The sequence below is a fragment of the Zea mays genome, chromosome 7 (genome assembly GCF_902167145.1).
Source record: "Zea mays cultivar B73 chromosome 7, Zm-B73-REFERENCE-NAM-5.0, whole genome shotgun sequence".
Taxonomy (NCBI): domain Eukaryota; kingdom Viridiplantae; phylum Streptophyta; class Magnoliopsida; order Poales; family Poaceae; genus Zea; species Zea mays.
In genome coordinates this window covers 163,342,304-163,362,765 of record NC_050102.1, presented here as the reverse complement: position 1 = coordinate 163,362,765, position 20,462 = coordinate 163,342,304, and the positions used below count along the sequence as shown (strand labels likewise).

The 20,462-nt window shown below is 45.3% G+C and overlaps 2 protein-coding genes across 3 annotated transcripts; one reads left to right on the top strand and one right to left on the bottom strand.

The window, feature by feature from the left end:
* The first annotated feature begins 6,627 nt into the window (after positions 1 to 6,627).
* LOC100277476 (uncharacterized) lies at positions 6,628 to 9,055 on the top strand. Of its 2 annotated transcripts, none has more exons than NM_001151024.2 (5): positions 6,628 to 6,936; positions 7,169 to 7,306; positions 7,436 to 7,517; positions 7,777 to 7,969; positions 8,618 to 9,004. In NM_001151024.2, exons 1-5 carry the CDS (start codon positions 6,856 to 6,858, stop codon positions 8,706 to 8,708), a joined length of 585 nt encoding a protein of 194 aa, NP_001144496.1. In that variant the 5' UTR covers positions 6,628 to 6,855; the 3' UTR covers positions 8,709 to 9,004. The 2 variants fall into 2 exon arrangements, with proteins under 2 accessions (NP_001144496.1, XP_020396022.1); XM_020540433.3 differs by having other exon boundaries at positions 6,646 to 6,930; positions 8,618 to 9,055.
* An 8,092-nt stretch (positions 9,056 to 17,147) lies between these two features.
* LOC100279565 (Pyruvate phosphate dikinase regulatory protein 2) lies at positions 17,148 to 20,122 on the bottom strand. Its single transcript, NM_001365469.1, has 3 exons — positions 19,465 to 20,122; positions 17,880 to 18,519; positions 17,148 to 17,795 (listed from the first exon to the last, which is right to left on the bottom strand). Exons 1-3 carry the CDS (start codon positions 19,981 to 19,983, stop codon positions 17,692 to 17,694), a joined length of 1,263 nt encoding a protein of 420 aa, NP_001352398.1. The 5' UTR covers positions 19,984 to 20,122; the 3' UTR covers positions 17,148 to 17,691.
* Between the last annotated feature and the right edge of the window lie 340 nt (positions 20,123 to 20,462).

Below are 20,462 nucleotides of genomic sequence, written 5' to 3'. Positions count from 1 at the left end.
CAGCCACAGCTGGCCGCTAACGTCCTCTGACAGTAAGGGCGGGGGCGTGCATTATATTTACTCTACTCTACTATCCATTAAGACGATTAGCTAGGTTGGTAAGGGCTATAGAGGAAATTCATTAAAATTAGGGAGGCTCTAGCCCCGTTGTCTTCGCCCATGTATCTAAGGCATGTATCTAAATTCTAAGGCCTTGTTTTAAATCTTTAAAGCTAATTGTTAGTCAATTAAAAAGTTATTCATTGATTTTTATCGCGACAGCTAACAACTAATAACTATCTAATAGCTAACAAATAGTTGGTCGATTAGCTGACACGTTCTAAATCTCTGGAAGGAAAATACACCTAAAATCAATTTTCACACTTGTTTTGGTAATTAACGACGATCACAACTAATAATCAAGCTAACTGGTTTGCTAAGTTATAAATTTAGGTACTCGGAAAATACTTCAAGTAAGATCAACCCTCAAAACAACATATCGTAGATCGTTCAAGGCTCTAGTACGGACTGTTCAGGTTCAGGATAACGTAGATTATCCTAAACATATTTTTTAAATACCACATGTACTATACAATCGTCCTAGCCCTCCTGGCGAACCGTCCGCAACACCTCGACGAACTTCGAATAGGAACTATGCCAAATGTACATCTCTACTACAGACTGTTCAAAGGAAAGACGAGTACCGTTCGACACTGTCGGAGAGGGAATTCTCCGGCAGGGTGGCGGAGTGCACCCGCCCTAAATCCTAAGATGAGGAGGGGGCTTAAGCGTTTTGCCTGTTGGTAGATGAACGATGAACTCAGGAGCACGCGAGGATTTAGAGTGGTTCGGGCCGCCGGAGCGTAATACCCTACTCCACTGTGTGTTGGATTGCTATGGAAGCTTGAGAGCTGAGAGTCTATGCCTCGGTTCCGTCTGTGTGTGTGTGTGTCATTGCATTCCTCCCCTTTTATAACTAGGGGGGCACATACAAGGGTACTGAGCCCCGACATGTGGGCCCAGGAACATAACGGATGCAGTGCTTGGAGCTACTAATGTTTGTTGCTGGAGCAATCTTCTTGCATCCTGACATCCGAGATCTGCGTAGTATCAGCATGCAGGGGAAGCTTCTTGTATAAGTGATGATGGACACAATGCACCCCGCAGCATGGGCACACTGTTTGACAATAGACTGGACAGGCACGCCGTCTGCAGGATGGCCCTGGCGCCGCCTACCAGCGGAGTGGACATGACACATTAAATGCTGAGGGGGCACATCGCCTATCAGCAAGGTGGACATGCGGCGCGTCCTCTCCGTAATAAATGTAGAGACCGCACGGCCCAGAGGCCTTACATCAGGCTCCGTCCGCTGTCTTACATCACGGGCAACAAGCCACGTGGCAGCATCGGATCTCCGCCTGAGCGGGGAGCGCAAGCGCACAGGATAAAGCCTGTACACGCGTCAGTACCGGACCCTTGCTTAGGTCAAGGTATACCCTGTCCCGGGACCTCGTTATGGGTGACCCGGACCTTACTTGGAGGGATCCAGACCCCATCCAAGGGACCCCGCACGCTACTTGGGAGTCCCGGACCGTATTCGGGGGTCCGGGTTGTGTATACAGGGGTCCGGCGCTTCCTCGTGGAGGTCCGGTCCAACTGATTGCATCTTGGGATATATCATCTTTTCTGGTCACGTGGTGCCCCCTTGAGCCGTCCACGTGGTGGGGTCGGGTGTTGTCCACTGCGCGGCTAGAGATCACCGCACGGGCACCGTGTCTTAACACTGTAGTAAGGGGTACCCCTGATTCAGGGTACCGACAGACACTATGCACGGATCGTCTGACCTCATACATATCATAGATTATAGCCATTATACATATCACCCATATAGCCAACAATTGACTATATTATTAAACTTGCTCTTATATCCCTTGCACTGTTGTCGATTGTGTGACACAAATCTTTCCACATAGGAATCAGTGAAAGCAGTGGCGGAGCCATAATTTATCTAAGTGTAGGGCCGAATATGATACTAAAAAAATTATACTAGCCAAAAATACAAATTGTATATATAGATAATGGCACATATAAACTTTATTTGAACATGATAATTGCAATTTAACGTAAAACCGACTTAACTAATAAACAACTGAATCAGTGGCTGACCATGCCGTGGAAGCCCCAACAGGCAAGCAACAAGACAGCAAGCATGGATGCCGCACCGGCGTGCCGCCTCTCGCTCGCGCAACGCCGTCGCTCGTGGTCGTTGATCTGCCATCGCGACCGCTTGCCTCGATCCACCGCTCGTAAGCACGTATGGTCTACCGTTGCTCATGCAGCGTCGTGGCTCGCACACCCACCACCGTCGACACCTTCTGATGCATGTGAGCCGCCACGCCAAAACCCTAGCTGGCTAGCACATGTTACTACTTGGTCGCACCTGCTCGCGTCACAGTAGCATGCGTAATCGCGCACAATTGATGGGATGGAAACGTCCCACGTTGAGGACTTTCTCATTATGTATATCATGCAGAAACTTGGACCTATAGTGATTAGTTGGGCTAAGAGTAGGGCCCAAACCCTAGTGGCCATAGGCCCATCTCCATCACTGGGTGAAAGCTAGAGCAACTTATTATAGCGAGCTTAGGCTACAATAAGAGGACAAGCTGAGACAGTGATATGAGTATTGATCATGTTTATAAACATATATTAACATCTAGAATGTAAAAAAAAATGCACCATCGCATATAAATTTTGTCGTGGATTAATGAAACTAGTTTGGTGTTTATACGTGTTGGTGCTTAGGACAAAAACTTAAATCACTTCATTTTTTGGGAAAAAAAACGGCAGTTATTATATATTACCCGTTCTTTCAAGAAATTAAGGCGGTTCATCTAAAATGTCAAAGCGCGCCATACACGGCAGATAAATTGGCGGGGGAGGATCATGCATAACACTACAGCAGAGAGGGCGAGTCGGCGACGCCGACGGCGAGAGGGACGGGACGCGGCGGGCGAAACAAGTCAACGGAGACGCCGATCAAGGCCACGAGGTGCGGCGAACTTGCGTGCCAAATCAGGCCTATTGGACGAGCGCATGTGCGGCCCTGCAGTACTGATCCGCTCCATAGAGATGGCGTAGACGACGACGATCGACGATAGAATTCCGTTTCGAATACTGGAGTATATATTTACGTGCGTGCATCACGGATCGATCGTCCAATCCGCACGTCACAAATCACGATGCCGTGCATTAATAAAAGCTGGAGCATTATAATATCATATCAGCTTGGAACTTTGATATAGTAATCGATCGTCCGATCCATGGATCGATCACTAGCTCACTACAGCTGTTGAGCTGTGGCAGCATCTGTTCGGTCGCCCCGCGCGCAGTTGTCGCGCACAATACTCACGGATCACAAATCCGTATGGCCGCATCCACTGCAGCATTGCAGCTCTGCAGCTGAGGTTTTGTTTGATTTCAGCCTGTAGTGGCGTAGTGCGGAGCACTCGCCGTGATCACTGGCGAACGGAGAGCTAGATAGACACTCCGCGGTCTACGTGTCCCAAGAAAATTATTTTTTCCTCTCAATCTCTTGAAAATTACGGTTAGTTTGGTTACAAGGTAGAAAGGGTTCCGGTGAACTCTAGCTAGATTACTTTCAGATGCAGTTGCTCTCTCTGTCAGCTTCAACTGAAAAATTCCGTTGGACTAAAATAAACACCACTCGATTGCTATCTCCACGGAGGATTCATTAATTTCCACGGCCATGTCACCGGTCCATCATATCATCGCCACTCGATCGCGCATATGCATGCTGTCCGACCGAGCGAGAATATAACCTGATTATTGCTGTTCCACCAGCCTCCAGTTGGCTGTCTCCTCAATAGAATAAACGAAGATATTAAATTTCAGAAAAAAAAACGAAGATAATCCTCTTACGAAAACGAATCGATATAACATAAACTCACATATATTTGTGCTTCCAAGCTGGCTGGTCGTCATTTTCATACACACTAGCTAGTAGTGTAAGTTCCCATGCCAGATATATCCAAACAACTTCCAAAATATGAAAAAGATGCATGGAGGAGTATTTATCAGTGGTAGTAGTAGTACATGTTTTCACTTTTTTAAAAGAGATATGCTGCCTTTTATTTTTGGGAGAAAGAGTGGGGAAATGGGTGGAGTTGGGGGAAATACTCGCACGCTTGCCTGGCTCGCTCAAGTGGAAGTGGAGGCAAGAAAAGACGCAGCCATCGAATGCTTGAGGATATCCGCCTGCCAAATTCTTTTCTCATGAAAACGACCTCGAGTGAATAAATACATATCTAATCGGACCTTTTTTTTCGCTACTTTTTATGCATCACTCCTCGAAGAACTTTTGAATTCGCTGAGAGCTAGCACGCTTGCAAAGTTTTGACAATTCACAGAATAAGACCTCAAAGTATTGTGTGCTCCTAAAAGGCAATAATTTGATAAGTATCTCCGAAGAAATATATTTTCTAGATGTTCACCTCCATCCAAAATATAATATGTCTTATTTTTTTCCCCGAATGCTGCAGACGTCAATGTGAAGCGTGTCGAAGGAGGACATGGGGGAAGGGAAGAAGATGTGAAAAGTGAAGGAAGAGAAGGACATTATAGTCTTTTTAAAGTTTAGGAATTATTTTATCAAACATATGGATTTGTTTTGCCAAATGATTCACCAAAATAGCTCTAATACTAGTGTTTTTTTTATCAAACGTATGGATTAATCTCTATCGAGTGAGTTGTTCATATAGCTGCAAAAAAACAACTTTGCTGGTAAAGTTCAGACCGTATCAAACGGGACTATTACTTGGATCACAACAAGTATCTCATAAAACTGCCGCCATGTAACCCTCGTGTTTAAAAGTGAGACTTGATCTGCTTGGAGTTCGTGTGGATAGCTATAGTTAAAACTTGGCTCATCAATCCATGCCAAGGTTTTACTAGTAGACATTAATAATTAGCCAATTGGAGAAACAATGTTTGGTCAAATTTATTGGCAGCAGAGTGGCTGTCTAGTTCAGCAACAAAATGAATGCATGCATCTGTCAGAAAGCTAGGGAGATAAACGATGGCAAAAAAATCACTAAACTTAGAGCTTGTTTAGATATTATGGTATCGAGAAATTGTACTAAAAAACTACATTTTTAGAATAGACAACTAATATGCAAACAGATACTAGGTGCAAGCGTGCAAGCAGATTTTTTTTGTTCGTTAGATCCAATGGTAGATACAATTGTAGTTTGTTAAGAAATATTTTATAAAGCTACACTAGGCGGTGGTGGAAGGGTTTAACTGCTAAATATGATATACTGTTGGATCTATATCTTTTTTTTAGATAATGGGAATTGAAAGTTCCCGGCCTTTGTCTCAAAGAGACTACAGCCGAATTATTACATACTTAGATAGGAACATAACTATCTGAAAACTCAGAGAAAAGCAAAACATAGTGCGGCGAAACAAAACTAAAGACAAAGTCTAAATGTATATTCCCATCCATGATGTCTAAAAATATGCGTCACCAACTCCTCCAATCTACGACATGCCTTAATTATTAGTTCTTAATCATCCTGTCTAAGTTGTAGTTGAGCCCAGAAACGGAGCCTATGCGTAGCCCGAAAAACCACCTGCAAAGAAGATTTTATTGGGGCATTATCAAACACTGCATCATTACTACTCAACCAGATTGCCTAACATATAGCCGAAGCTGCTAGAATAAAGGGTTTTCTCATTCTATTATCCAAACCAGTTAACCAAGAACCAAAGATATGTCTAATATTGTTTGGTGGACGAGCACCACATCTGATTCGAACTAAACGCCAAATAAATTTAGCAAGTTGGCAGTGTAAAAAAAGATGATCAATTGTATCATTCTGAGTACAAAAAGAACATTTTGCATTTCCCTTTCAATTACGCTTGAGTAAATTATCTTTGGTAAGTACAACACCAATATGTAAATACCACATGGACATTTTAATCTTCAAAGGTATCTTAGCCTTCCAAATGTCTTTGTGCCACACCACATTGACATTAGTTATTAGCCCCTTGTATATCGAATGAACACTAAAGGATCCGTCCGCCGTCAAGTCCCAACGGGAGCAAAATGTCTAGTTGCACGATTACACATAGTACCTGCTTGCATATTAGTCACCGACTTTAGAATATATTGATATGTAATACATGGTTTGGAAAAAAAAATCTATACAACAAAGTTTTAAAACTCCAAAATGCTATATTCTTAATAATACCATAAATATTTAAAATCATAAAATTTGTTGCATCGAAGTCTTCATGTCACTTTTAAATTACTTTGAACAGAGCTTGGAGAGATTAATCCATATATTTAAATTTGTCACGAACATTAATTTTGAACTACCGCAACTTCCTCTTCCCACCTGAAATAAATCGTCTACCATTTAGTAATAACGCAGCATTAGATCATTGTTTCTTGATTAAGACCTAAACTATATTAATAAACCACCAAAAAAATCAATGGCACCGTACCACTGCACCAGGTACTCAAGAACCGGTTTCGTAGAATCCGCGCGTGACAAGACAAACACCGTTGTAATTTACAAAACGTAACCGGGTGTCCAAGCAAAATCCAGCAGTATATAAAAAGCCGTACTCGCCATCTCCTCGAGACCTCGACCTCCCCTCCCACATGCTCTTCAGTCTTTGGGACTTCACAGGGCACGGCACCAAGAGAGGGGAGAATCTTTCGCCCTGAAAAAGAGCAAAGTTTCAGCCCCCCCCCCCCCCCCCCCCCCCGGTTCCTTCCCCCAACGAACCAGCAGAGATATATCGCAGGGAACAAAACACAAGGAGGCCACCAGCCGTAGCCGACACATGGACACGCAGCAGAGCGTCGTCGCCGCCGCGATCCAGTCCAGAGGCATGGTGGCCGCCGCCGCAAACCACCCCGTGAGTGTGAGTCTCTCTCTCTCTCTCTCTCTCTCTCTCTCTCTCTCTCTCTCTCGCCCCGCGCGGCGCACGTGAACTCGTGAGAGCCACCAACGGTGCGTTTTCCTTGCGAGGAACCGGAGTTGGGAGTGAATTTGGGCTGAATTCTCTTTGTGCGTGCCCAAAGGGGATTTCTCCTCTGGCAGAAACGGCAGCAGCACTGACAGGAGCTTCCGTGTCCGGTTCCTCTTACTTGCAGGTCGTCGCGGCGGGAGACGTTGGCAGCTCGCCCCGCGCCACGTGCGGCGGCTTCGTCGCCCTCGACGTCGGCGCGCTGTCGTCTCTGGCCGGCGACGCCGGCCCACCGGGCACGCCCACCGCGCCGCCGCGGACACCCGTAAGTCCGAGGAAAAAACACGCGTTATTAGCGAGTCGGCCTGGGCAGGCCGGACGCGCCAAATTCCCTTCCGTTGCTTCCAAAGCTGACTGTTCTTCCTCGATCGCGCCCGTGCCGTGAACGCGACAGAAGGTGATGCGGTCGCTGTCGAGGAAGGGCGACAGGAAGCCGGCCGACCCCGACGCCAACGCCAACGCCAACGGCACCGCCGGTACGTCACCACTCCAGACGGTTGCCTTGCCTCTCCTTGGAATCGCGCGCTGAGTGAAATTGATGCAATGGTTATTATTATTTTTTCTCGTGGCTCTCTAGTTTCTTTTTATCTTCTTTGTTTGGCTTGCGTTTATGATTCGCTTAAGCTAGTGTCAGCAGAGGTGACAATTGACAGCGATGTATTAGTATTGCCGATAATTCCAACGACGTATCAAAGAGATGCAAGGGATGATGTATGTATGGTACGTGTGCTGCAGGTGGCGGCGGTAGCGAGCGGCCGCAGCTGTTCGTGCACGTGGCGGCCGGCGAACTCGGGGACGCGCCCGGCAGCGCGCGGCTGGTCGTCCACACGCCGCTGGCCGGCACGCCCGGAAGCAAGTCCCGGCGGTTCGGCAGGCGGCCGGCGCCGTGGCTCGATCCCCGGAGGGTGGTCCTCCTCTTCGCCACGCTGTAAGAAATACAAACTATCCCTTTCGGTCGGCTGTCAGTTCTGACGATTTCATTTTTTTAAATAGAGAGATAGAGAAAAGACAGTCAGCTCAACATGACAAGTTGCAGTAGTACGTCTTACAGTAATTTGTCCGTGCTAGCTTAGTGTCTGCCAAAGTCGCCGTGATTAATACTCCCACATGAACAAGAAGTGAGCCGCCCTCAACAGGCTACGCAGCGACAGTGAACGCTAGTAAATTCCACGGTGTAGCATCTTCAGAGACTGTCAGTAGCGAGCGAGTACATAACCAAATGCATTCCGGTACGATGGCGACGCTCGCGGTTGCATCGCGGCGCAGGACGGACAGCCCAGCCCGCAGGTTTTGTGGGCCCGGTCTCCGTTGCGCCGCAGAACTAGCCTTCGCAACAGCGACAGCAGTGAAGAATAGAGACGGAGACCGACGCGCAACCGCCGTGGCGAGCACCATGGCACGACGCTGCCGTGCCCGGTGCGGCGCCGTGGTGTTTCTGGGGTCCAGCACGTAGTTTCTAGCTATTTGGAAAAGTTTTTTTTTCCCAGATTGCTGAATTTAAGTTGAGAAGGTCTTGAGTTGAAAATCTAACTAGTGTGGCTTACGGCTCACCCACGCCCTTTTCCGATTTCTGCAGGTCCAGCGTGGGAACGCTGATCCTCCTCTACTTCACGCTATCCATGAGCAGGGCGGACACCAGTAGTGGCGGCGCCAGCGACGCTCGGTGAGACGCCGGCGGTCGAAAGCGAAGGGGGCATTTTTGCCTCGTCTGAGAATTTTCAAACTTGCAAAGATTGACAAGAATCAATACAAGTAGGGCCAGGCATATCGACGGTGAAGAGATCGAGCCGGCTGGGGATTTTGTGGACAAGTTTGTGATGGTAGACATACTTGTTTCTTCTTGTATTATCTCTCTCTCTCTCTCCTTTTTTTTCGGATTCTCTCAAAAAGGGATACATGTCGCTTTACAGCGTAACAGATAATACTGAAATTTTTACTCCCCTCTGATGCTAAAAACACAACCAAACCATTTTCGCCACATGTCTTAACAGGGATGGCCAATTGTCTTTGAGCTCGGATGCCGTTCATTCAACAGTGGTGTGTGTGTATTTGTTCCCTGAACCTAACCTCAACGAACAAACAAACCATGTTGCAAATCACAAGGGGTGATCCAAGATAATTTGGGACCCTCTATGCACACTGGCATTAAGAACAAGTTCAATAATAAAGTCAAGCGCTTCACTATTGAGTCAAATTATAGAATAGTAGTCTCCTAATTGTGCATAAGAATTTTTTTATTGTTAATTTTACCCATGTTCCACTTTCTCTTTCTCCTCACATCGTTGTGTTGTTTGAGTGGTGGCCCACCACTATATAGACTCTCGTGTCCAACTTAGGGTTTGTTCAGTTACGCCAATCCTCCAATCCCCTTCAGGATTGGCGTAACCGAACAATCCCTTATTATTTCGTATTGTCTGTATGGGAGTCAAGCTCGTTAAACATCTTAGGTCTTGCTCTAACTCCTAACCACTAGAACTCGAAGATAAGATAATTTACCTTCGAAATTAGAGGTCATAGATGCCATGAGGGCCAAAACTGATGACCCATGCTTTCTTGGGAAGAGGCATGCTAGTAGACAAAGGTCTTCACAGTGCTTTGGGCTCCCTTAGATTAGATCGGTGGGTGCTTAGGGTTTCTAATCACAGAGTATTCTCCCACTGGCTCATTGTTGGATGTGTAATCCCTTTTATAAGCCCGAGCACCCTTGGGACCAAGCCAAAGGGTGTAAAGACTCTTGCCCCTGATTAGGACAATATGGGCCATTAGCCCTATAATCTCGATCGATAAAAGAAACAACATGGGCCATTGGCCCTATAATCTCGGTCAACCTTTGATCGGACAAGATCAACCCTAACATTCCCCCCTTGATCGAGAGGCCTCAACTAAGTCTTTGATCTCGATAAAACAATACATCAAGGTGAAGTATTACGGTCAATACCTACCACTGAATTTCAACATCTAAGTGAATCATGCTATCTTAGGACATATAACTTATTCTTATTAAGGAGAACATTAAGGTGTCTTAGAAAACATCTTTTAACTGCCACAACAAACCAAGCCAAAATATTAGAATAGACTGTTAAGAACTATTGAACCCAATGATTGCAGTGCACAATTTCATCTAAAAAATTCATGATTACTTAATCTTACAAGAACATGGCCTTTACATGATCCACTTGTCCATGCTATCTTAATATTTTCTTATGTGCTCATTAAAGTTCAAAAAGACATACATATCTCCAAAATCATAATTTAAGATCTCAATTTATTTAAAAAAAATGAGCTTCCTTTAATCTTAATGACGGCAAGTTAAGGCAAATCACATTGTGGAAACAATACAACTTAGAATATCTTAATTCTTAATGTCTAAGTATCCAAACTTAAAGCTTTTATTATGCTCAATGCTTATAGAATGCTAACATTATGAATTCAACTACGACACTTATTTAATTCCAACAATAACACTTTATCTTTATAAAACACTTAAACATGGACATAAATTATTAAGACAATACAATTTGATTCTTGTGATAGTCAATTATAGACACATGACTATAAATAACGTTGGTAAGTCTGTAGCCATAATCCACTATCTTAATGATAAAGTTCACAAGTCTCAAGCAAAGATGACATTATCAGAGTCAACACTTACTTACATGGTCATCATTTTAACTTAACAAAGAAAGCATATAACAGAGAAACTTACCTAAAGAAAATTGTAAACCCCAAAAGGTTTGTTTTAGAATCTAAGTAGTTTTTTTATTTATTAGGGATGAGAGTAAATTAGGAATTTGTTTTAGTGTGTGAATTATGCACTTGAGATTTACTTCTTTAAACAAAAGCAAAATACAATATTTTGGTTTTGCATGGCATGCTGTGTTTTTAGTGTTCCATTTGAATGAAAAGCTAAAATTGAATCACATTTGGAATTGAAAATTAAGTTTGAGAAATAGAAAAGAAATCAAGAAATAGAAATAGAAATAAAAAAGGGAAAACTGTCGAACCTTTTTCCTCTCCTTCAACCCATCTCCTCAACTTGGCCTATCTCCCTTCTCTTGATCGACCCCTGTCATGTGGGACCGTGGGGCAAGCGCTCTTCCGTAGGTGCGTTCGGCTCAGGAAAAAGACGCTGACAAGTGGGATCTCCTGCCAACCATATCTTGAACCTTGAGTGCGAGTCGAGTTGGGCGCTGTGGTTGCCAGGATCGTTCCTGTGACCAGACCAGGTAGGACTCGTCCACCCTTGGGACTACATATTCTCGAGCACCGCACCCCTTGCTCCATTGATCTGGACCTCCAGGGTGAGTCGAGTGCCCTATCTAAGCGAGCAGAGAGAGAGAAAGGTAGGCACCGCAGCTGTTATACACATGTGTCATCGTTCTACCCATAGTGAGCGATCTAGGAGCTTAACTCAAGCACGCATGACGTGTGCGAGAGATTAGCCAAGCGTGGGAATCCTCGGAGCGCCCGGAATTTGTCGACGAAGTTTTCCCTCCGTGGCGGAGCCGCATTGCGTCGTGGACTAGCCTCACCACAGCTTCAAGCCAATGTGAGTTAGGCCCTGTTTGTTTTGAATTATAATCTCTCTAGATTATATAATCCAGCGCAAATAATCTAGCATGTAAACAAACACATAGATTATGAGTTCAGATTATATAATCTAAAGCCTAAATTATGATAATCTCATAATCTCCTCAAGAGTAGCTTATTTGAGATTATTTTGGTAAAAGACACAATACCCATGGTTATGTAAATAGAAATTAGAATATATGCTATCCTTCTTTCTCCACCTCAAATAAACAAAAGGATACTATTGTCTTTACGAATAATCTACATTTGTATAATCTAGACTATCAAACAACTACATATAGATTATAATATGTTTAGATTATAATCTAAATTATATAATTTAGATTATAATCCAGATTATATAATCTATAAACTGAAATAAACAGGCCCTTAGGCTCCCTTAGACCCTGTTTGGTTCCATAGGACTAATGTTTAGTCCTTACCTTTTAGTCCCTAACTCCCCAAACACAAGAACTAATAGAGTGACTAAACCAGTTTAGTCTCTAGTCCATCCAAGGGCTCCTAAACGGAATTAAACAGCAAAATTTTCTCTCCTACCCTCGAGCTGCATTTGGAATATTTGAAATATATTTATGGCTGCTTCTCATTTGTATACTCATTTAGAATATTTGAAACTCATTTGCTCATTTGAAATATAAGCACACACAAGTGTTTGTATAAGCACGTGCTCGGTTTGTTTGTATAAGCACGCACATGTGTTTGTATAAGCAACAGGGGCAAGCATGATGATATTTTAGTATTTATATACTGTTTTAACTGTGTTTAGCTCATGTTTAGTCTCTAAAACCAAACAAGGTAAAGACTAAAGATTAATTCTTTGTCTATACTTTAGTCCTATGACTAACACGGCCTTACCCTAATATGATTCGCTAAGTCATTTGGGTCGCGTAGCAATCGTGGTGTGAGAGAAGAACCCCAAAATGCTCTATTTGTTGTCGTCAGCGACAACGCTGCTGCGGGGATCGTGCGCCGCCACCTAGTTTGGTCGGAAGGGTGGAGGAGGGTCTCGAGCCGTAGATCGCTGAGGGGACGGGAACGATTAGATCTATAGTGTACCAGTTCGGTCGGGTGATATGAGCCTTCGACTTAGGATCTAGCGTCCCAAGTTGAGCCAGCTTATGTCAGCTGAGCCAAGTTTTATAAAGAGGCCCTAGGGTTTTCAAAAATAAACCAACAGTCTGCTAGTATAGAAAGATCCTTACATTTAAGTCCTAAAATATATGAAAGCGACCCTGAGTTTATGTATATTGGAACTCGTCATCCTGGTCTTGTGTTTTTGCGGTTAGGTCCTCAATTTTATAATATAAATTACATAGGGGTCCTCATATTTCACAAAAAAGTCCCTAGAACTATTATTTTAATATGAAAACAGACATAAATCTTATTTCGTCCATAGCTTTTACGTTTTAACTCCAAATTTAGTGGTTTTCGAACCTACGAATTCGTCTTGGCGCGTCGATTTATTTCATGCAACTATTTTCCATGATTGGTGTAATGTTATTTTTATTTATTGTTTGCTTATGTGTACGTTTTAATGTGAATATAAAAGTGAGGCTTCGAGGAACCTAAAGCCCAACTTTAAGGAAGCATCTGAGCAGTTAGAGCTGCACTAAAAAGGCAAGTGTATCCTTGATCACATTGTTTTGATTTGATAATATTTACTATTATGTTCTCAATTATGCATTCATAGTTAGATTAAATTTATAGAAACCTAATAGATTATCTATTTTATTTTATCATATACCTTGTTTATACTAGGGATTACTTATTATTAGATAGATTTACTAGTGTTCTACCTAGTTTTTGGGATAACGATACATATGAATCATGATTATGTTTTATTTTGATTGATTATTATTGACTTTATTATTAAGAATGATGAGATTACTTTGTTTGATTGGAACATGGAGGGATCACCCGAGAAAACAGTGCGACTACAAGGACTATTATGGCTCTAGTTTTAGCTAGTGTGTGAGAACAGTATCCGGAAGGGGCAAGCGGGGAAGTGTTGGTCAAGTATAGGAAGGTTCTCGGGTTGATCTGTTTGTGACATCTTTTCAGACGAGAGATTCATATACTACCTCATCTTGAATCCATAGCTGTCGGCGTTTCGAGACCGGGGGGTCCCTAAGCCGACGAGTGAGTGTGCTGCGTGCCCCAGCCCAGATGGGTCGAGCGCGTGGGCGAGCGCGAAGGGGGGAAAGGAGCGAGGAGGCCGGAGTCCGGCGAGAGAGAGGTGGGAATCCCGCGGCCTTCGTGTTCGTCCCGCGCCCAGGTCGGGTGTGCTTGCAGTAGGGGGTTACAAGCGTCCACGCGGGTGAGGGAAGCGAGCGGCCCCAAGAGAGCGTCTGTCCCCGTCCTCGTCCCCGCGCGGCCAACCTTTTCTAAGAAGGCCCTGGTCCTTCCTTTTATAGGAGTAAGGAGAGGATCCAGGTGTACAATGGGGGTGTAGCAGAGTGCTACGTATCTAGCGGGGGGAGAGCTAGTGCCCTAAGTACATGCCAATGTGGCAGCCGGAGAGATCTTGGCACCCTGCTGGCGTGATGTCGTGGCTGTCGGAGGAGCAACGGAGCCTGGCGGAGGGACAGCTGTTGGAACGGTTGTGTCCTTGCTGACGTCGCCCTGCTTCCGTAAGAGAGCTGAGAGCCGCCGTCGTCACGGGGCTAGCGGGGCGCCATCATTGCCTATCTAGCGGAGCTAGCCAGATGGGACACCGGTCTTGTTCTCTGCGGCCCGAGTCGGCTCGGGGTAGGGTGATGATGGCGCTTCCTGTCGACGTGGCTGGCCCGTGCCCTAGGTTGGGCGACGTGGAGGCTCCTCCGAAGCCGGGGTCGAGTCTGTCTTCCATGGCCGAGGCCGAGTCCGAGCCCCTGGGTCGGGCGAGGCGGAGGTCGTCAACAGAGGCCGATGTCCGAGCCCCTGGGCCGGGCGAGGCGGAGGTCGTCAGCAGAGGCCGAGTCCGAGCCCCTGGGTCGGGCGAGGCGGAGGTCGTCAGCAGAGGCCGAGTCCGAGCCCCTGGGTCGGGCGAGGCGGAGGTCGTCCGCAGAGGCCGAGTCCGAGCCCCTGGGGTTGGGCGAAGCGGAGTTCGTCGTCTTCCGGGGCCTTAGCCCGAGTCCGAGCCCTGGGTCGGGCGAAGCGGAGTTCGTCGTCTTCCGGGGCCTTAGCCCGAGTCCGAGCCCTGGGTCGGGCGAAGCGAAGTTCGTCGTCTTTCGGGGCTTAGCCCGAGTCCGAGCCCTGGGTCGGGCGGAGCGGAGTTCGCCGTCTTCCGGGGCTTAGCCCGAGTCCGAGCCCTGGGTCGGGCGGAGCGGAGTTCGCCGTCTTCCGGGGCTTAGCCCGAGTCCGAGCCCTGGGTCGGGCGAAGCGGAGTTCGTCGTCTTCCGGGGCTTAGCCCGAGTCCGAGCCCTGGGTCGGGCGGAGCGGAGTTCGCCGTCTTCCGGGGCTTAGCCCGAGTCCGAGCCCTGGGTCGGGCGGAGCGGAGTTCGCCGTCTTCCGGGGCTTAGCCCGAGTCCGAGCCCTGGGTCGGGCGGAGCGGAGTTCGCCGTCTTCCGGGGCTCAGCCCGAGTCCGAGCCCTGGGTCGGGCGGAGCTTCCTATGGTGCCTTTGGCAGGGCCTAGCTTCCTTTGCGTTAAATGCTCCTGCGACTTGGCCGGTCGGTGCGGCGATTCAGTCAGGGTTGCTTCTTAGCGAAGGCAAGGCCTCGGGCAAGCCGGAGATGTGTCCGCCGTTGAAGGGGGGCCTCGGGCGAGACGGAAACCCCTTCAGGGTCGGCTGCCCTTGCCCGAGGCTAAGCTCGGGCGAGGCGTGATCGAGTCGCTCGTATGGACTGATCCCTGACTTAATCGCACCCATCAGGCCTCTGCAGCTTTATGCTGATGGGGGTTACCAGCTGAGAATTAGGCGTCTTGAGGGTACCCCTAATTATGGTCCCCGACAATAGCGGATTTTCTCGTACTACCGGAACTTTATAAAGGCCTCATGGTGAACCCTGACCTGTCTCCTTAAAAGAGATGAATGGAATTCGTGATCCTTTGACAGATGAGTATCAAGACATGTGGATAAAGATGTATGACCTTTGCAGAGTGTAAAATTGATATATCAGTCATGCTCATGGTTACGAGCGGGCCAGACCTTCACATGATTAATATATGAAAGTAAATTTAACTTAACATGCATGTGGTTGGTTTATAGGTAACAATTTGGTTATGATATTTTCTCTAATTAGGTTGGTATACTTTGGTTCACGGTCAAAAGCGGCTCGAATCCTCACATGAGTAAACTATGAAATTAAAGTAAACTGAACATGCATTGCATTGTGGGTAATTTATATATGTTCATTTATTTAATTGGAATGATACTGCTTATACCTAGTAATTGCTAATAAAAGTTTGATCAACTTAATTAAAAGCTCATTCTTAGCCTGAGAATTTTCCTTAATGAGCATTACACTATACTTTTTCCTACGCACTTACTGAGCCCCTACCGTAAGTAAGCTCTCTCTTACGAAATTTGTTTAGAATCAGGTCAACATGAGGAAGAGTAATATGAAGAGTTCGATGAAGTTATGGTTATCGTCGCTCCAGTCAATTTGCATGTGGCTCATTATTGGGATCGTTGTCGTCGTTTGGTTTCTTTTATTTAGTTATTTTTATAAAGACATTATACTTATATAATAAAACTTGTGACACTAGTTTCTATACACTAAATCATCATATGTGTGATATTTGATCTTGACACACATATGAGATGCATCTAGATTTGTTCTTAAATCCCAGTGTGACAAAAACTCAATGCTTATCTTACTTATTTCTCAGCTCAGTCCTCAGAAGCACTTGAACATCACTTAATATTTAATGACTTACTAACATGAAGTCACTTATGGTCAGTTTGACATAAGTCGAAACTTGTCGAATTATACCCAAAGAATGGGCTCTTTTGACATAACATGTTATTTGTGAGTATAGATTCATGGCTATAAACAACTTTGGTTTGAATACAACCAAGAAAAAACCATATCAATGCGACAAAGACTACTACTTACTGATATCACAAATAAAATTAATCAAAATTTTCATTGCTTCCATTTTGACTTGCAAAAAAAACTTCATTTGTATATAGACCATATAATCACTTGAAATCAACTTTAGTGTCCCACCACATGTGGGAGTGGGACTAAGCCTAACAAAAAACTGAAGGCATCCGATCTTCGGGTTGGGTAAGAACACATTTTGAACTCCTTTCAGGAAAGATTTGCCTATTTAATTCAGAAGCGTGTATTTTTAACAAAAAAAATCAAACAATACTATGATCAAATACTTCAAAAAACAAAGGTGAGTGTCCAAGCACACTGCATTGAAAAATCCTTGTTCAGGAGGAAAGTTAGAATATTCAGGTCCACATGTAATGATTTGTCCCTGCACCCCAGACAACTAGAAGTTTTTGTGGTCATGGGGTTGAGTTTCCTGCAAGAGATATATTACTCTGATTTTCTGGTAATTTGTACAAAGGCAGCTCACCCTACTATTTCACCTGATATACAATTCACTAACGACCAAATAAAGTAAGGCCAATAGAATGTCGTAAATACAATATACATATGTTTCTGTTGTGCTAAATCTCAAGTTGCCTTTAAGATACAAACGCCACCTAGAAGGTGGTCTGACAAAAAAACATAAAGGCTATGGTGCTTGACACAGAGCTCAACAAAACATGCACACATTACAAGTTGTAGAAGAGATAGAACACAATGTTAGGATTTGTTTGGTTTCAGAGACTAAAGATTATTTCCTGCATTTTAGTCTCATTTAGTCCCCAAATTGCTAAACAGTAGGACTAAAATAGAGACTAAACTGCTTTAGTATCTAGTCCCTCAAGGGATGACTAAAAGGGACTAAACCATATTAATTCCACATTTTGCCCCTTATTTATTTCTATTGCAGTGGAAGAAGAGTAATGGCGGAAGAATGGTAAAGGACATTTTAGTATTCTTATGAGTAATTTAATGAGTTCTTAACACTTTTAGTCCCTGAAACCAAACAGAGACTAATGAAACCAAACGTGCCCTTAGTACCGTTTTGATATGCGTGGCATGGAGTACTTCTGTATCCTGTCTTGGAGAATCCTCACAACGACAGCAGCTGTTTCCTCTATAGCTCTTCCAGTGACCGCTGCATGAAAACAGTATGAAAGTATGTTTTTAAACAAAGAAACAACAAACAAAAGGTTTCATGAATACAACTAACTTGGCTTACCAATGACTGGCCACATTGGATGTTGGGCGAAAATTTGATTTGCATGGAGCAGTTCCTGCCTCACATGGTCCATTTCAGCATAATTGCTCTGATACCCATCACCAAAACCTAGAGCTTTGGCCCTAGTCTTTCTAATTGCTTGAAGAACCACTGGGTTTATTGTCAATCCAAAAACCTTGTCTTGGTTGATCTCAAAAAGAGTCTTTGGAAGATCCACTCCCATCACAACTGGGACATTTGCCACTTTGTATCCCTTTTGAGCTAGATATATTGACAATGGTGTCTTCCCTGTACGTGAAACGCCGACAAGTACAATGTCTGCACGGTTGAGGTTCTGTGGCAGAGCCCCATCATCTTGTTTGATGGTAAAATCGATAGCATCAATCCGTCGAAAGTAATCCTCTGTTAACTGACCCTGTCGACTAGGAGAACTTCGTGGAATTCCAGATGGAGCAACACCCATATGAGAAGCAATTGCTTCAACAGTAGGCCGTAGAACATCAGTCGATGGAACACCCCAGAAATCGCAGGCCTTCTTAGTTGACTCAGCCATTGAAGGATCAGCAAGGGTATATAGAACCAGTGCCCCTTCCTTTGCTGCTTGCTTTATTACCTCAAGAAGTCGATCCATGTTATCAATCTACAGAACATTATCAGAAGCTGTTACTTACAACAGATGCAGCCTAATACCAAAAAAGTGATGTGCAGCTAACATTTTTCAAGCCAACACAAGTATAAAAGTGGATAACTAGCATCTAGTGGGAATTTTCCTGAGAGAAGAATATGACAAACATCTGCTTTTGTCCAACGTTATGATCAACACAAACAGACAAGAAAGAAGAAAAAAAACTGGTCATGGCAGTAAATAACATATACGTTGATAACTAGTATCCAAACTGCATGGATACATAGTTGCCTCTGCACAAAAAATTATTAATGTGCATAAAAGATCGAGACAAAATTTTAACCAACAAAATAAATAGATATGCATGAAGCAATCTTGCAGTTATGATTTTGCACAAAACTTCTGCCTCTGCCGTCTACCCCAGTACATGATCCATATGCATAACCTTGGAGATTGTGAATTTATCTTCATCAAAGTAAGCATCCAAAAGATATTTTTTTGTATTACAAATAAATTATCATGCAAATTAAGAAGTTGTAGCATATCACAATAATTGATAGTAGTTGTACTATAATCAGCCTGAAAATATATCATATTTGTGCACACATCAGTACATCACTACAGAGCAGGGTGCCATCGTATTCCCAGGGCGTTAAATTCCATCCGTGAAACTAGCAGTCATTTATTTGTCTTCGAAGATCTGGCTCTTCCTCAGTTTCATTTCTCCAAATTAGAATTTCACATTCAATTATTTTTATCAGTTGCACTTGTGGCATCGACGCATCGTCAAAAATTACAGCTACAGTCCAAAAATTGCATGGGCTCTAACTGGCGAACTCGGCAATTAGATGACAAAACTGAACATCTTCCATGATAGCTACTCGCTCTGTCAGCAGCTAGCGCACCATGAACGTACCTCCAGCAAAAAAAAAGTATATGAAGGCATGGCGAGATATTTACCATGGAGAAGAGGTGGGTATTGACAGCGCAGCCGCGGTCGACGAAGCAGTGCTCAAACTGTCCGAGCGCGGCGTTCACCGAGTGCTCCGCGGTCCACCCGGTCCCGTCCGATACTATGTAGATGGCCTTCCCGCCCGCGGCGTCCGTCTCTACGCACACGTCGTCGTCCTCGCCATCCTCCACCGCCACCGCAGCGTCCTCGGGCCGCGACGTCTTGGTCACCGACGCCGCCGAGGACGAGGAGAGCGCGCTTTCCAGCCCAGGCCGGCGGTTCGACCGCAGCGCCCGCGAGCGGGACCACCGATTGAGTTGCGGGCTAGCGCGCAGCGCGAGGGACGAGGCGACCTCATCCGGGCGTGGTGGCGGCGGGGCGCCGTCAGACTGAGACTGACCTGGCCTCTCGACGGCGGGGGTGAGAGCTGGGGAGGAATCAGGGGCGCAGGACGGGGGGGCGAGGCGGCGACCGGAGGGGTACGGCGGGTGCAGCGGCGCCGCGAGCGGCTTGGTGCTCCCAATCATTGAGCTAAGCTGAGGGCGGCGGGCGGCGGCAGTCCAGCGATCACGAGTCACGAGACGGAGACGATGCCTTTCACTGTTCGCCCGCGTGGGTGGACTGGACGACGGACGGTAGTGGTTACAGAGGAAACGATTTCGCGTTGCTTTCGCAGCGATAAAAAGGGCCTATTCGGGTGCACTTCAAGATAGCGTGCGTGGCCACGGCTGCTGTGTCTGTGCTGTGGTGACTGGTCAGAACAAGATACCGTGCAATGTCTGCGAAACAGCACCACGTTCCAGCGGTGGCGTTTTCGGAAAAAAAAAAAGGTAAAATATACATTTAGCCTCAAACTTACAAAATCGGGTACTTCAACTTTACCGACCAGGGTAAAATCGTTTAAAACAATCGTTTGCTCAAACCAGATGTTAACGTGGCATACCATATTGGAGGCTCTCCACACCTATCAGACGCCACCTAGTATGTGCAGTCTTTGAATTTAACA

Coding starts and splice junctions, on each gene's coding strand:
- LOC100277476 (NM_001151024.2), top strand. CDS start 6,856: ATGGACACGCAGCAGAGCGTCGTCGCCGCCGCGATCCAGTCCAGAGGC. Junction 7,307..7,435: donor CCGCGCCGCCGCGGACACCC/GTAAGTCCGAGG, acceptor TGAACGCGACAG/AAGGTGATGCGGTCGCTGTC. Junction 7,970..8,617: donor GTCCTCCTCTTCGCCACGCT/GTAAGAAATACA, acceptor CGATTTCTGCAG/GTCCAGCGTGGGAACGCTGA.
- LOC100279565 (NM_001365469.1), bottom strand. CDS start 19,983: ATGATTGGGAGCACCAAGCCGCTCGCGGCGCCGCTGCACCCGCCGTAC. Junction 18,520..19,464: donor ATACCCACCTCTTCTCCATG/GTAAATATCTCG, acceptor AATGTTCTGTAG/ATTGATAACATGGATCGACT. Junction 17,796..17,879: donor TCCAATGTGGCCAGTCATTG/GTAAGCCAAGTT, acceptor GTTTTCATGCAG/CGGTCACTGGAAGAGCTATA.